Raw genomic sequence first — 16,490 nt, forward strand, 5'->3', positions numbered from 1 at the left:
GGAGAGAAGTCCCCAAAATAGAACCCAGTGCAAAACCTGGTACCGATTTAATTTCCAGGCTCACCCAATGAGGGCTAAAAGATCCATCCCAATCTTACAACCAACATATCAAATACCTGATATTAACTGCCCAATAATAAAATCTAAAATTAGGCAATGCTAATCCACCTTCCTTCTTTGCCTTCTGTAAGTATATTTTACCTAACCTAGGATTTTTATTCTGCCAAATATATGAGGAAATTTTTGAATCAACATTAGTAAAAAAAGATTTTGGAATAAAAATTGGTACCACTTGAAAAATATATAAGAACTTAGGTAAAATAACCATCTTAATAGTGTTAATCCGACCTATCAGAGATAAAGATAATGGTGACCACTTAGTAAACAAGCATTTAGATAGATAGATAGATAGATACTTTATTCATCCCCATGGGGAAATTCAACATTTTTTCCAATGTCCCATACACTTCTTGTAGCAAAAACTCATTACATACAATACTTAACTCAGTAATAATATGATATGCATCTAAATCACTAACTCAAAAAGCATTAATAATAGCTTTAAAAAAGTTCTTAAGTCCTGGCAGTTGAATTGTAAAGCCTAATGGCATTGGGGAGTATTGACCTCTTCATCCTGTCTGAGGAGCATCTGATCAATTAAGGGTACAAAATTAACCTTAAATAAGTCTTTATGGTTTTTTGTGATTTTAATCCCTAAGTAAATAAAAGAGTCATTAACTAATTTAAAAGGTAAGTTTCCATAAATTGGGACCCGTCTATTTAAAGGAAACAATTCACTCTTATTAAGATTTAACTTATACCCAGAAATTGAGCCAACAATGATAAAACTACAGGAATGGATTTCTCAGGATTGGAAATAAATAATAATAAATCATCTGCATACAAAGATAACTTATGAATATCTGTCCCACAATTAATACCAAGAATATCCTGTGATTCTCTGATAGCAATTGCCAAGGGTTCTAAAGCAATATCAAATAATAGTGGACTAAGAGGACAGCCTTGTCTAGTGCCCTGAAATAAACGAAAAAAGGGAGATCTTTGATTATTAGTAAACACCGAGGCTACTGGGGTATGATAAATCAGTTTAATCCAGGAAATGAATGTCGGACTAAAATTAAACTTCTCTAACACATTAAATAAATATGGCCATTCAACTCTATCAAATGCTTTCTCCGCATCTAATGAAATAACACATTCTGAAATATTATGTGAAGGACTATACACAATATTCAATAACCTCCTAACATTAAAAAAAAGAATAACGATTTTTAATAAAACCGGTTTGATCCTCCAAAATAATTTGGGGTAATACCTTCTCCAACCTGGATGCAAGTAACTTGGAAAAAATCTTGGAATCTACATTCAGTAAGGATATTGGTCTATAGGATGCACAATCAGTAGGGTCTTTATCTTTCTTCAATATTAAAGAAATAGAAGCTCTATAAAAAGTTTGTGGCAAATTGCCCAATCTAATTGCTTCTTCAAAAACCCTGTATAACCAAGGAGAGAGAGTAGCGGAAAAACATTTTAAAAATTCTGCTGTATACCCATCCGGACCAGGTGCTTTCCCTGAATTCATGGAGGAAATAACCCTTTTGATTTCTGCATCAGTCATAGGAGTTTCCAATATTGAAAGATCATCTGGTGATAATCTTGGGAAATTCAATTTCCTAAGAAAATCACACATGGTACTACAATCCTGAGGAAATTCAGAATGATACAGGGAAGTATAAAAATCTTGAAATGATTTATTTATCTCATCATGGTTAATTGTCAAATCCCCATTTTGCTGACGGATCTTAGTAATTTGACGTTTAACCAAAGCATTCTTCAATTGACTAGCCAGCAGTTTACCCGATTTATCACTATGTATATAAAAATCAGATCTGGACTTCATCAGTTGATTTTCAATCGAAGATGTAAGTAATAAGCTATATTCTGTTTGAAGTTCAACCCTTTGTTTGTAAAGCTCCTTACTAGGAGTAATCAAATATTTCTTGTCAATCTCTTTAATTTTATCAACCAATAAAAGAGCTTCCTTCTTCAGGCGTTTTCTCAGACCAACAGAGTAAGAAATAATCTGTCCACGTATATATGCTTTAAAAGTGTCCCAAAGTGTTCCGTAAGAAATATCTTCCGTGGAGTTGGTTGAGAAGAAGAAATCGATCTGTTCATTCATAAATTTAATAAAGTCCGGATCTTGCAATAAGGTAGAATCAAATCGCCATTGTCTAGCATTAGGAACTGTGTCCGTAAATTTAATAGAAAGTTTTAATGGAGCATGGTCAGAAATAGCTATAATATCATAATAACAACCATTTACCGAAGGAATCAAACAAGAGTCAATACAAAAATAATCAATTCTCGAATAAGAATGATAAACATGTGAGAAAAAAGAAAACTCTTTGTCCTTAGGATGCCGAAATCTCCAAATATCAAAAATTCCATTATCAGTCAAGAAAGAGTTGATACAAGTGGCCGACTTATTGGGTACAGTCTGAGTGGATATAGATTTGTCCATCAAAGGATTTAAACAACAATTAAAATCACCACCCATTATTAACTTATATTCATTTAAATTAGGTAAAGAAGTAAATACGGACTTAAAAAAATCAGGACAATCCACATTTGGAGCATAAGCATTTTTTGAGATAGTACTCTGATCCTTTTGTAATGTGTCCAAACTGTATGACTTTCATTGTCCCACGTTGAATTCCCATCTGTGACAGTTTTGCTTACTCACTTTCTTGGTGTCAAATAGCAATTTTCACCTCCTATCCTACATTGCTTAACTTGGTGTTATTGCCAAAACAAGGTGCTTCACTGGAAATGCAGTATAAAGCTGAAGGCTCAATAAAGATCCTTGTTTATTGCTTCCTAAAAAATTCTCTGCCAAATCAGTATATCACCAAGCTTGTGTTGTCCCTTGTAAATTTCTGGCATGGAACCTTTTTAGATGTTTTCTGGAAATGTATCAGAATTCTCTTTACAACAATGTTACTTAAAATTTTTAAAGGGAGATGATGTGGTCTGTTCAATATCTGTTTCACAAATTCTTGTGGGTTTTTGGTGGCTTTACCCATTTGGTCACTTTTTAATCTGATTCTGAAGGATTTTTCAACAATAGTGATTTGCTATAGCTTTATTATTATCACATGTAACAAGCCACCCTGATAAGCTTACCATCCAGGCAGATCAATCCGTACAACATTACATCAACGTAGTGCAGTTGTAGGTAGATAAAATACAAGGGCTACAGTGAGGGAGACTGAGCGATCAAGAGTTCATCTCTAGCTTGTAACAGGCTTGTTCAAGTGTCTGATAACAGCAGGACAGAAGCTGACCTTGAGTCTGGTGGAGAATGCTCACAAGCATTTGCACCTTCTGCCTAATGGGAGAAGGGGGTAAAGCCCACAATTTCCAAATTTATCCGTTCTACCTTTCTTCCCCAACACACAAGTGGAATATAGTCTGAGGCATAATTTTTATTTGTTCTGGTGGACCTCATTGTTATCCCTGTGTCCTGTAATCCTTCTGTGAACTTGGGTATTATGACTGCCTGTTACTGCCCCACCCCAGTGTGCATATCTTATTGCATTTTGTCCCCAATGGGGCATATACCCTGTTGGTGATAGCTTGTTTGGTCAACTCTGTCATGTTCTGAGGACTTTTGATTTTCTCTCCATGGCACAGGTGCATCTCAGCTTTCAGAACATACATAATATTTGTACATATTTTTAAAGTGCTTGTTACCATTTTGAATTTTGATGTGTAAGCAACTGTGTTCTGCTGCCTTGATAGCAAATGAATGCTTTATTATGGTGTGAAAATTAATGCCATATAAACATTGCAGAAATAGATCTTAAACCAGGGTTTCCCACCCTCAGGACCACAAACCCCCTCGGTAGGTCTGTGGCATAAAAAAAGTTGGGAACCCCTGTAAATTGTTTGCAGACTCTTAAAAGTAGTGAGTTTAAATATCTGAATTTTTACTTAAACAAAATCCTGACAAATTAATTCAAGGTGATTTTAAGAGATTTAATAAATTTGGAGCATACACAAGGTTGGGGATGCATCTGTGGTATCTCATTACTGCGGGCATCTGAATCTGTCAATCCCTTTTGCTGAGAGCTGTCACCATTGCTTTGGAAGATTTCAAAGCATATAGATCAGTTGGAAATTTGGGCAGAGAAATAGCGGTGCTTAGTCCAGTCAAACATTTTGGGAGGTCAAGTGCAAAAGAAGAAAGTGCAGTAAATTGCAGGACCTCCTAGGGCATTGACAGAAGTTTCTTGAGATGCAAGTCCATACCTTGCTGAAAAAGGCAACACAGACAACCAAACAAAACAGTATTCCTCCAGATCACTGTGTACCCACAAAGTATATCACACAGCACATAAACCAAATATTTTCATAAATAAGTTAATAAAATACAAACATGAGAAATTCTGCAGGTGCTGGAAATCCAAAGCAACTCACACAAAATGCTGAAGGATCTCAGCTTGATCAAGCAGCATCTATAGAAAAGAGTAAATGATCAAAGTTTCGGGCTGAGACTGGAAAAGAAGGGGAAGATGCCAGAATAAAAAGGTTGGGGAGGGGAAAGAGGCTAGCTGCAAGGTGATAGGTGAAGCCAGGTAGGTGGGTGGGAAAGATCAAGGGCTGGAGAAGAAAGAACCTGATAGGAGAGTAAAATGGAGCATAGGAGAAAGGGAAAGAGGGGACCCAGGGGAAGTGATAGGAGGAGAGAAGTGAAAGGTCAGAGTGGGGAATGGAGGAAAGGAGGGCGGAATTTCTTCACTGGAAGAAGGAATCGATTTTCCTGCCATCAGGCTTGAGGGTAGCCGGACAGAACACAAGGTGCCACCCCGCCATCGTGATGTATTTTATTAATATTTTAATTAATAAAATACAATTCAAAATGCATGTCATGTGCAGCACAGGTAAACAGTAAGCAGCTCACTGTCCTAGTGATGAGACCATAATGGTCACAGGGTATTCATTCTCACAGCCTGGGTGATAAGGAAGTCCACTTTGTACTTGGCTTCATTGATCGGATCATTGAGTATCGAAGTTGGGAATTCTTGGTGCAATTGCATAACATATTATGTAGGCCATGTTTTAACTATTGTGCTCATTACTGGTTGGCACCATACAGAAAGTGTGTGAAGGTCGTGGAGAACATGCAGAGGCTCATCAAGAAGATTTCAGGATTGGAGTGTATGAGCTATAGATTATATTCTGCAGAACACTGGAGACAGTGGGATGACCTAATAGAGGTATATAAAATTAGGAGGTATGGATACGGTGGACAATCTTTTTCCCGTGTGGTAGCACGATACCGTAGTAGATAGCACAACACTTTACAGTACCTGCAACTAGTTTATTTCCTACCACTGTCCGGAAGAAGTTTGTACGTTCTCCTTATTATGACTTGGCTTTCCTACGGGTGCTCTAGTTCCCTCCCACAGCCCATGATGTACCAGGCGGTACGTTAGTTGGTCATTGTAAATAGTACTGTGATTAGACTAGCATTAACTTGGGAGATTGTTGGACGGCATGGCTCAAAGGGCCAGCATAGCCTGTTTCATGCTCTATCTCAATAAATAAATAAATGTTAAATACTAGAGAATGTAGGTTTAGAGAGAGAGAGGGAAAGTTTAAAGACATTTTTTATATACCCAGTGTTAGATGCCTGGATTGCATTGCCAGGGAAGGTGGTGGAAGCAGAGAGATAGCTACATTTAAGAGGCATTTAAACAGGCACTTTAACAGGCTGGCAGTAGATAGTTTGGTGCGTTGGTTGGTGCAGACATAATGGGGGTAAGGCCCTGTTCCTGTGCTGAACTGTTTCATGTTAACTGATTTGCACATAACAAGATCCTGGGTGGATGTTTGACCCGGGTATTGATGGTTAAGGGTGACCGGGGAACAAATATATTGAATGAAATGTCCATTTTTAAAGTTGACCGTGAAGTCTTATATAACCAGCTAACTTGTCCTGCGTTGTTTTAAAATCTTATGCACATTAGTGCAAATGAAAAACACTGATATGATTTTCCTTTGGCCTCTGATTACTTTTAATGAAGAGGAGTGGTACATTGGATCCACAAACTGGCTTTGTGGCAGGAAGCAAAGGCAATATTTAATTTCTTTTAATGACTAAACAATGATGGTTCCCAAGTCCTCTGTGTCTTTCATTTTGTATTAACTTAAGCCTAGATACAAAGAAACATGCTAAAAGCAATTTTTAAAGCAGTACCACATGTGTAAATATCTGTTTTGCATGGACTGAAGTAGCACCACAATCTCATTGTCTTGAGCAATCACAATAAAGTTCGATTCTATTCTTTTGGCCGCATTATAGACAGGTGGAAAACTGGAGATTAAAAGAAGCTATAAATGAAGTGGTGAGTTGGACAAATAAAGAGCAAATGGAATTTTATCCACATAAAGGAGAATGCAATAAAGGATTCAAAGTACAGTTATTATCAAAGTATGTATGCAGTATACAACCCTAAGATTCATCTTCCCCACAGACAGCCATGAAACAAACCCAATGGAACCCTTTCAAAGAAAATCAACCCCCCCCCCCACTCTCCCATACAAAAAAAACAAATCACACAAGCGACAACAAAAAAAAGAGGAACACAGAATATAAAAGCACAAATCAAAAGGCATATTTTAGTTTAGCTCAGTGTTCATTATCTGCAGGCCACCCTGATTCAAAATTCACTCAAAAAGGAGTGACCAGAAATAGAACACATTGTAATGTGAGGTACAAAGTCCAGTCCAATAAACTAATGTAACGGGGTTTTTTTCTTTTTCTTTGTTACTGTGTATGTAATCAAAATGGCGTCTTTGTTTTGTTACAAGTAGGAATGCTGGCGCCTGTATTAATAGTAGGAATGCTAGGTTCTTTGTTATGATAAGCGCTGGAAGCTTGTTTGGGACTGTAAACTGATTGTTGGCGGGGCTTTTGGGGAGTCGGCGCGATGGAGTGAGAGAGAGAGGACGGGGTGCTGGAAGCTGGGCGACGGTACGGACCCCGAGCGGGGGTCCCCGGCCCAAGGTTTTCGGTGATGAGAGGAGACGGAGACAGAGGAGTGTGGAGCGACTGGTCGACCACCGTGGGGGTCCCAGGAGGCGGGTTGAGAAATTCGGATGGGATCGAATACCAGAAGACTTCAGTAATTGAGCTCCAACGATTGTGCACGAAGTGGTTTGGACTTTGATAAGTTTGGCGCCTTTTCTTTTTTTTCTCTTATTCATATATACTGTATCGTTAGTAATCGCTTAGTTATAGTAATCTTTATAAATTGTACTCATTTAATCGCATAAGGTGTACTGTCTGTTTTTTGGGCGAGGCGGGGACATCACACAGCATCCACACCAGCTGATTACCCAGTTTGGCGGGGCCGAAGGCTGCTCCCCCTAGACGAGAACGAGTTTGAGCGATGCCTGAGGTGACCCAGGGGTTACATTGTGGGTGCGATCGTCCGGGATTGATTTCTGTGGAAGCTGTGTGATCGCCCTCTTTAAATTGTGTCTGCGGCGAAGAGCTGGTGTGCCTTTGTGGGTGTGCGATTGCCGGTTATCTCTGCATGTGTGTTGGGTGGGGTGGCTGCTGTTGGTAGCCCGGAGGTCGTTGTTCGAGTTCCGATTAGCGCTGACGAAATGGTGGTGGTACCATGGGTTGTCCGTACTGTTTGGAGAGTGAGGAGTGACAGGTTGGGATGTTTCAGCTATGGTGGGCTCCGCCCGGTTGTTGGAATAACGTCCAGCCCTAAAGGGGCGGAGGCATGGGCGGAGTGGACCTCTCAGTTGTTGTGTGAGTGGCAGTGCTTGGCTGAGGGAAAGCGACAGGGATTGGTTGAAAGTTTGAGTAGGCGGGCTGGTAGCGTTGTTAGAACTGTCGGGCGCAATTATCTCGAAGTGACAGCTGCCAGTTCTGGGAAAGTGTGGGAAAATGCGTGTGGTTCGACTGGAAGTCAAATGCCGCAGCTGGGGGGCTTATCATATCCGTGGCAGGAGATTGGTGGGAAGTTTTTAGGGTATCCCTTTTGGTTAGGAGGGCAGATAAATTGCTTGCGGAGACAGGGGGATTTGTCGAGGGTATCAGTTGTTCTGTTGATCCGAGAGGTGTCGGGAAACTTAGAGGAGGCCCAGTGGGGGAACGGCTTGGGGTCTCTGGGGGAGCACGTTCCCAGCGATGTACCAAGGAACTCCAGCAAGGAACAGACCCTATTCCTGAAGGCTTAGAGGGACCACGCACTCAGGTGTTGTTACGGATGGATGGAAGTCAAGTTAAAGCCATCCTCGGCACCGGGGCACCGGTTAAGTTGCTGTACAGTTTGTGTTATAACCGTTTTTGGAAGCCTTTACCCTTGATGACATTGACGGCACTGGAGATTTGGGGTACCAGTGCCGGTGATTATAAAGACGACGGTTGTTGGTCAGTGAAAATGGAGTTCTTAGAGGCAAATGTGGAGGTGACTGAGGTTCGTGAATCGTTAATGCTGATGTGTCCGGACACTGTTGAGAAGGGAAGCGTTTCGGTTATGGAGAGAACCAATATCCTGTTGGTGCGCTTGGGGGCCTGCCCGGAGGAGGCGGGTGAGAGCTGTTTGGAGGCATTGTCGATGCACCCAGAGTTTCGAGCTGCTTGTGCGGACGTGTGTAGCAGCATTGGGCCAATACCGAATTCAAACGAGAGCCGGTGGTGGTATGGCCTGGAGGAGTATCTGAGGGTGAGACCCTCTTAGTGGACGCTGCGAAATACCACCAGGGAGGGGAGTTGACTGCTGAAGACACCTCGGTGAGGCAGAGGTTGCGGCGACTGGCCCCTACAGAGTGGCAGACGTAGGCAGCGTGTGTGTGGATTATATTGGGCCGTAGAGGCGATGGCCTATCTGAGTAGTGCGAAGAGGTTTAAGGTGCTGGATCTGAGGAGTGGATGTTGCCAGATCCCGATGAGTGAGGCCGCCAAGGAGAAGACGGCGGTTCAGAGTTTCCTAGGAGTCTTTCCGGTCCGAAAAGATACCACAGGGTATCTCCGGAGCCCTTGCAACCTCCCTGCAGGGCATGTGGAAGACCATGGGGGATGTGGAGGCGTTTGGAATTTTGACGTATGTGGATGATCTCCTGGTATTTGGATTTGCCTCAGGAGAATATGAAGTGAGGTCGTTGCAGGAGCGGCTGAGAACTACAGAGTTAAAGTGTTTTCTGGACACGTGCCAGAGTTGTCTCTACGGAATCAAGTTTGAAATGAAGACTGAGAGACCGGAGAGAGTGATCTGGAACCATTTGAAAGACTTATAAGTTGGAGAGAACGAAGAAAGTTGTTTGACTAAGGGCCACAGCAAACTGAGAGCCTGGAGAAGGGAGTTTGCGGAGGTGAAGAAATTGCGGACAAATCTCGGAAGGGGGAAGCGGTAGCTTGAAGGGAACCTGAAGATGACCATCGACAGTTCAAATGAAGTGCAAAACCTGAAGGTTGATCTGGAAGAAGTCATGAGGAGAAAAAAAGCTGGAGAGAAGTGCAGTGAATACTGAACTGGAGGGTGACCAATCTTTAACTGCTGCTTTTCAGGTCGGGGTGGAAGAAGCTGTTGGAGTAACTGCATTCCAGATTGAGATGGTCGGGATGCAGGAGTCAGAACTGCTGAGCCAGGGGCCAGAGAAGATGATAATCTCAATTGCAGGAGGCTGAAGAGACTGCAGGAGCAGTGCAGGCCACGTGTTTCCGTTTGGAGAAGATCAAACAGCAGCTACCGATCGAAGAAATGAGGAAGAATACGGATTCAAAGGCTGATGTGCTGGATGTGTGGTACATCCTGCCTTTTGCTGACTTTCCCTCGATTGAGGAAGAGACCTTTGGCCCTTCTTCCACTGAGTCAGGTGTAGTGGGGAGGGTTAGCTGTGTGCAGTGTGGGGTATGAGTGAGAGATTGAAAGAGGAGTTGGTAGTGGACCCAAGGTATCCTCAGCTGTGTCCTAGCCTAAGGGTTTAGGTGAGGGGGGTACGGAGGTCTCAGAAGGGTTTGGGAACGCCCAGATAGTTGGCCTATATAGCGCCTAAGGAACAGGACGTGAGGTTTACTGTGTGGGGAGAAGATGTCACTGCTTGTGCTTGGGTTACGGTGTGTTAGCAGGAAAGGTGACGAGTTATCTAATAGTCATGAGGACATGACTTTTATTTGGTGGGGGGAGAGTGTAACGGGGTTTTTTTCTTTTTCTTTGTTACTGTGTATGTAATCAAAATGGCGTCTTTGTTTTGTTACAAGTAGGAATGCTGGCGCCTGTATTAATAGTAGGAATGCTAGGTTCTTTGTTATGATAAGTGCTGGAAGCTTGTTTGGGACTGTAAACTGATTGTTGGCGGGGCTTTTGGGGAGTCGGCGCGATGGAGTGAGAGAGAGAGGACGGGGTGCTGGAAGCTGGGCGACGGTACGGACCCCGAGCGGGGGTCCCCGGCCCAAGGTTTTCGGTGATGAGAGGAGACGGAGACAGAGGAGTGTGGAGCGACTGGTCGACCACCGTGGGGGTCCCAGGAGGCGGGTCGAGAAATTCGGATGGGATCGAATACCAGAAGACTTCAGTAATTGAGCTCCAACGATTGTGCACGAAGTGGTTTGGACTTTGATAAGTTTGGCGCCTTTTCTTTTTTTTCTCTTATTCATATATACTGTATCGTTAGTAATCGCTTAGTTATAGTAATCTTTATAAATTGTACTCATTTAATCGCATGAGGTGTACTGTCTGTTTTTTGGGCGAGGCGGGGACATCACACAGCATCCACACCAGCTGATTACCCAGTTTGGCGGGGCCGAAGGCTGCTCCCCCTAGACGAGAACGAGTTTGAGCGATGCCTGAGGTGACCCAGGGGTTACACTAAGTTGATTAAATCTTGATCTGGCACCATCCTCTACCAGCGTTGAGGCAGAAAGCAAGATCATTTGATCACAAGGACCTTCTCTCAGGAGCAGTGAACGAGAGGCTGCTAGACAGCTCTGAACGCTCGCTTGCCCTGTGGACCCGCCTCTAAGATTTTAAAACCACCCAGGCTAAGTCACCTAGATAAAAGGAAGGATATTGAATAACATGAAGCAACAAAGGGGTCTTGGACCGTATGTGCCAATTCTTAGAGGTAGTGTGGTTGGTGATATGGTGGATTAGAAAATCTGAGACTTCCCTTTATTAGCCAAAACATAGAATAGAAGAGCCGGGAGATTATATAACAGCTGTAAACACGTTATTTTGCCAGTTACACTGCTTGCTTTTAGGGCATAAATTAAGTACCTCCATCTCTGTCGCACACAGATATAGAATTCTTCATTGTTGTTTCTGCAACAATTTGTTTTGATCTGTCGCTGTTGTTAGCCCTGAGCTGAACTCCTGAACCTGAAGAACTGGTGGACTATTCTTAGTTCCTGTTTGGCATCAGTGACTACCAAGATCCAAAGCATATAAAGCTCTGACTCGAGCCGGTATAGCTCTCTGGTTCATTGAGGCATGCAAATCTCCAAAACCCTATGACAAGGTTATGGTTTTCTTGGAGGATCTATTAACGCTAGTTAGCTACAACTTTGGTACTGCACTCATCCAAGGAAAGAAACTTGTACTGGTGAGGTTGTAGAGATTGAGTGATTGACATCTAGAGTAAAGTATACTCACAATAAAACATTGGGGAAGCTGGATATGTTTTCTTGGGAATAGAGGAGGATATGAAGAGACGATGCATAACACTGAAGTACATTTAATAAGAAAAGCAAAAAATTTGCAAATGCTGGAAATCTAAAATAAAGCTAGGGAAAATTGGAAATGCTCAGCAGGGGAGACTGTTCTGTGGGAAGAAAAAAAGTTTCAATTTGAAGACACCGAGATGTTTCTGTTCTCACAGATGCAGTCTGGCTTGCTGAGTATTTTCAAATTTTCCTATGAGAATAAGTTCAAAGTTCTATGCAAATTTTATTATCAAAGTACATTTATGTCACCATGTACAACCCTGAGATTCATTTTCTTGCAGGTATATTCAGGTTATATATAGAATAGTTACTATAACAGGATCAATGACCGATCAACTAGAGAGCAGAAAGCAACAAACTGTGCAAATGCAAATATAAATAAATAAATAGCAATAAAAATGAGAACATGAGAAAATGATATAAAGGGTCCTTAAAGTGAGATCACCGTTTGTGGAAACATCTCAATGGATGGGCAAGTGAATGTAGTTATCCCCTTTTGTTCAAGAACCTAATGGTTGAGGGGTATAACTGTTCCTGAACCTGGTGGTGCAAGTCCCGAGGCTCTTGTACCTTCTATCTGATGGCAGCAATAAGAAAAGAGCACGGCCTGAGTGGTGGGGATCTCTGATGGAGGTTGCTTTCCTGTGACTTTGTTTCATGTAGATATGGTTAATGGTGGTGAAGACTTTTCCAGTGTTGTACTGGGCCAAATCCATTGCCTTTTGTAGGACTTTCCATTCAAAGTCATTTGGTGTTTTCATACAGGGCTGTGGTGCAGCCAATCAATACACGCTCCAGTACACATCTATAGAAGTTTGTCTAAGTTGTAGATGTCATGCTGAAACTCCACAGACTCCTGAGGAAGTAGAAGTGCTGCCGTGCTTTCTCCATAATTGTACTTTTGAAGACATCAAACTGCAGGGAACATGTATTGAAAACAAGTTGAGGATTCAAGGGGAGATGAGGGGAAACCCTTTTCAACCAGGTAGCTGTCTAAATGAATGATAAAGATAAAAATACATCACATTTTTTAAAAGTACTGCATTGTCCTTGAAGAGTTGATACCTGGTCTACAGATTTAGTGCTGCAAGGTGGAATCTGGTGGCAGGGGAAATTACTTTCTGAAACTGGTTAACGAGTAATGCTTCACAGATAAGTTCTAAACTCTGGTAAAGTGAATTGTCTCTAAGACCACAACATATCAATACTTTTGCAGTATTTTCAATATCATTGTGTAAAGTTTTGAATTCTGTTCAAATCCAGGATGAAGAAGAGGAGATTAAACAGGAAATTAACATGCTGAAGAAGTACTCTCACCATAGAAACATCGCAACATATTATGGCGCTTTCATCAAGAAGAGCCCTCCAGGCCATGATGACCAGCTCTGGGTGAGAACTGCTATTTGCCATTACTGGAATTGTTGATCATAATTCTTGGTGGTTAGAGCCATTAATTCTTGGTCGCTTTATTAACTCACTTCATAGCTACCCCGGGATAAGTAGTAATCTGTGGCATGATTCTGCAAGTGCTTGCTCCTCAGCTCATCAAAATAATCATCTTAACTGCAGGTACAGTTCATGCAGAATTAGCACTCTGGTAACATGCATTCCTTCCACTTCACTGGCAGGGTGTAAGGATGATCAATAAGCTCTGACACACAGAAAGGGTGCTCCCTGCCATGGGAATCAGTCCTTCCACATTTAGATCTGGTGTGTATTTCTGGCAGGTTTGCTCTTTCTGTTTCAGACTTTCATTTCTTTTAAATCTCTAGAATCATTATGCATATGCGGTTGTAAAGAAATCATTTTGTAACAGTCAGGTTGAGGCAAATGGGCTTTTATTTTCTCTCAAGAAGGTTAGGTGATTAAATAGAAGCTTTGGAAATTTTGATTGCAAGCAGCGAAGGTATTTTCACAACAGAAAACAATTAAAGATAAATGAATCAATTTCATATGACTCGTGGAGGCCATCATGGGTGCTGGGGTCTCTACACGTTATATTAATGATAGTGAAACTAAGTGCATTCTATCCAGGGTGTATACCCATGTGGGTGGTGGGTTGGAGATGTATCTCTACCAAAGGAGGTGTAAGGATTGTCTTCCCTCTTCTAGCTTGCAGGGCACCCTTGGGCAAGATGTAGCACCTGCTTAGCCTCCCCCTCTCCCCCCCCCCCCACTCTGAACAGGGTCACGTGAAGCCATGCAACCACAGACACCAGGCAGATAAATTCTGAAGAGTCTTGATAATGGCTGGGGTCACCCGTCTTGTAAAGACACTGCCCAGAAGAAGGCAATGCCAAGCCACTTCTGTAGAACAAAGTACAATCATGGTGTGGATAGAGAAAAGAGTAAGAAGAGAAAGACAAATGGTTGCCCGCATCATACGACACGGCACATAATGATGATAGTAATACCCGAGTGCCCAATATACAGTGTAAAGTGTTTGCAAAATGTCTCATATATTACAGCCTCATGATTCCTTTCACATAAGGGTGCCAATTTTGCATGTGTTGCAATGGCTGATGGAGTATAATGTGGAGATTGTAAGGTTATTTCCTTTGGTAGGGAGAACACAAAAGCAGGTGGTGTGATAACAATGTATTCTGTTGTCGTGAAAGATCTGAGCCTCCTTCTGCAAGGGTGCAGATGCAGCAAGTCATTAGGAAGGCAAATGACATGTTGATAATTATTGCAAAAGGAAGAAATGCAAAAGTTGTGAAGCCACTGTTGTGCTCTCTTTGTAGCTACATCGATATGTTGGGTCCAATGTAGATCCTCTGAGATGTTGCCCTACACTCAAACCTAGAAAGGCAATCTTATGTATGGATATAAAACTCTAAGCTGCAGTGATAGTTCCCTTTCAGAGGGTTATGACTTTGCAATTTTCTACCCTTGTCTAGGCTGAGATAGATTCTTAGTGTACAGGGAAATCATAGGTTATTGGGGTCAGATAGGAAAGTGAGAATATGCTGGCTATAAAATCTGTTGTGATTTTATTGAATAGCAGACTAGGCTTGAGTCATCAAATGGCTTAAAAGGTATACAGTGGCATGTAAAAGTTTGGGCACCCCTTGTCCAAATTTCTGTTGCTGTGAACAGTTAAGTGAGTAGAAAATGAACTGTTCTCCAAAAGTCATAAAGTTAAAGATAAAACATTCTTTTCAATGTTTTAAGCAAGATTAGTGCAAGATTTTTGTCTTGTACAATTTTAGAGTGGAAAAAAAGGAAAGGAGCACCATGCAAAAGTTTAGGCACCCCAAGAGATTTGAGCTCTCAGATAACTTTTACCAAGGTCTCAGACCTTAATTAGCTTGTTAGGGCTATGGCTTGTTCACAGTCATCATTAGGAAAGGCCAATTGATGCAAATTTCAAAGCTTTATAAATACCCTAACTCCTCAAACCTTGTCCCAACAATCAGCAGCCATGGGCTCCTCTAAGCAACTGACTAGCACTCTGAAAATGAAAATAATTGATGCCCACAAAGCAGGAGAAGGCTATAAGAAAATAGCAAAACGTTTTCAGGTAGCCGTTTCCTCAGTTCGTAATGTAATTAAGAAATGGCAGTTAACAGGAACGGTGGAGGTCAAGTTGAGGTCTGGAAGACCAAGAAAGCTTTCCGACGGAACTGCTCATAGGATTGCTAGAAAGGCAAATCAAAACCCCCATTTGACTGTAAAAGACCTTCAGGAAGATTTAGCGGACTCTGGAGTGATGGTGCACTGTTCCACTGTGCAGCAACACCTGCACAAATATGACTTTAATGGAAGAGTCATCAGAGGAAAACCTTTCCTGTGTCCTCACCACAAAATTCAGCCTCAGAAGTTTGCAAAGGAACATCTAAACAAGCCTGATGCATTTTGGAAACAAGTCCTGTGGACTGATGAAAGGGTGCAGAATTTCATGAAAAGAACACCTCTCCAACTGTTAAGCACAGGGGTGGATCGATCATGCTTTGAGCTTGTGTTGCAGCCAGTGGCACAATGGACTACCTCAAGAGACACAAGCTGAAGGTCTTGCCATGACCCTCACAGTCCCCTGACCTAAACATCATCAAAAATCTGTGGATAGACCTCAAAAGAGCAGTGCATGCAAGACGGCCCAAGAATCTCACAGAACTAGAAGGCTTTTGCAAGGAAGAATGGGCGAAAATCCCCCAAGCAAGAATTGAAAGACTCTTAGCTGGCTACAGAGAGCATTTACAAGCTGTGATACTTGCCAAAGGGGGTGTTACTAAGTACAGGACTGACCATGCAGGGTGCCCAAACTTTTGCATTGGGCCCTTTTCCTTTTTTGTTTTGAAATTGTAAAAGATGGAAATAAAAGAGTAATCTTGCTTAAAGTATTAAAGAAACGTGTCATCTTTAACTTCATGCTTTTTGGAAATCAGGTAATCTTTTAGTCGCTTAGTTATTCACAGTAACAGAAATTTTGACCAGGGGGTGCCCAAACTTCTGCATGCCACTGTATTAAATGATCACTGGTGTTTGTAGTATTGAGTTGATTTTTTTTTTCCCGAACAGTCATTAGGATGTCTGACTCTCTCACATGGCAATTGAGTGAATGCACATTCAAAAATTCAACATACGTTTATTATGAAAGTAAGCATGTAGAATACAACCCTGAGATTCGTCCTCCTGCAGACAACCACAAAACAAAGAAACACCATGCAACCCAAAGAAAACATCAAATACCCAATGCGTTTTTTTTTAAAAGAGCGAA

The 16,490-nt window shown here is 41.8% G+C and overlaps 1 protein-coding gene across 4 annotated transcripts in view; it reads left to right on the top strand.

Moving 5' to 3' along the window:
* LOC140729228 (misshapen-like kinase 1) overlaps nucleotides 1-16,490 on the top strand; it is a 333,768-nt gene that overhangs the window by 178,964 nt on the left and 138,314 nt on the right. For all 4 annotated transcript variants that reach the window (XM_073048755.1, XM_073048756.1, XM_073048757.1 and 1 more), the window contains exon 4: nucleotides 13,034-13,159. In XM_073048755.1, coding sequence (XP_072904856.1) covers nucleotides 13,034-13,159 — 126 coding nt within the window. The remainder of the gene's footprint in view (nucleotides 1-13,033; nucleotides 13,160-16,490) is intronic.

This window comes from Hemitrygon akajei, chromosome 6, assembly GCF_048418815.1.
Source record: "Hemitrygon akajei chromosome 6, sHemAka1.3, whole genome shotgun sequence".
NCBI classification, from domain to species: domain Eukaryota; kingdom Metazoa; phylum Chordata; class Chondrichthyes; order Myliobatiformes; family Dasyatidae; genus Hemitrygon; species Hemitrygon akajei.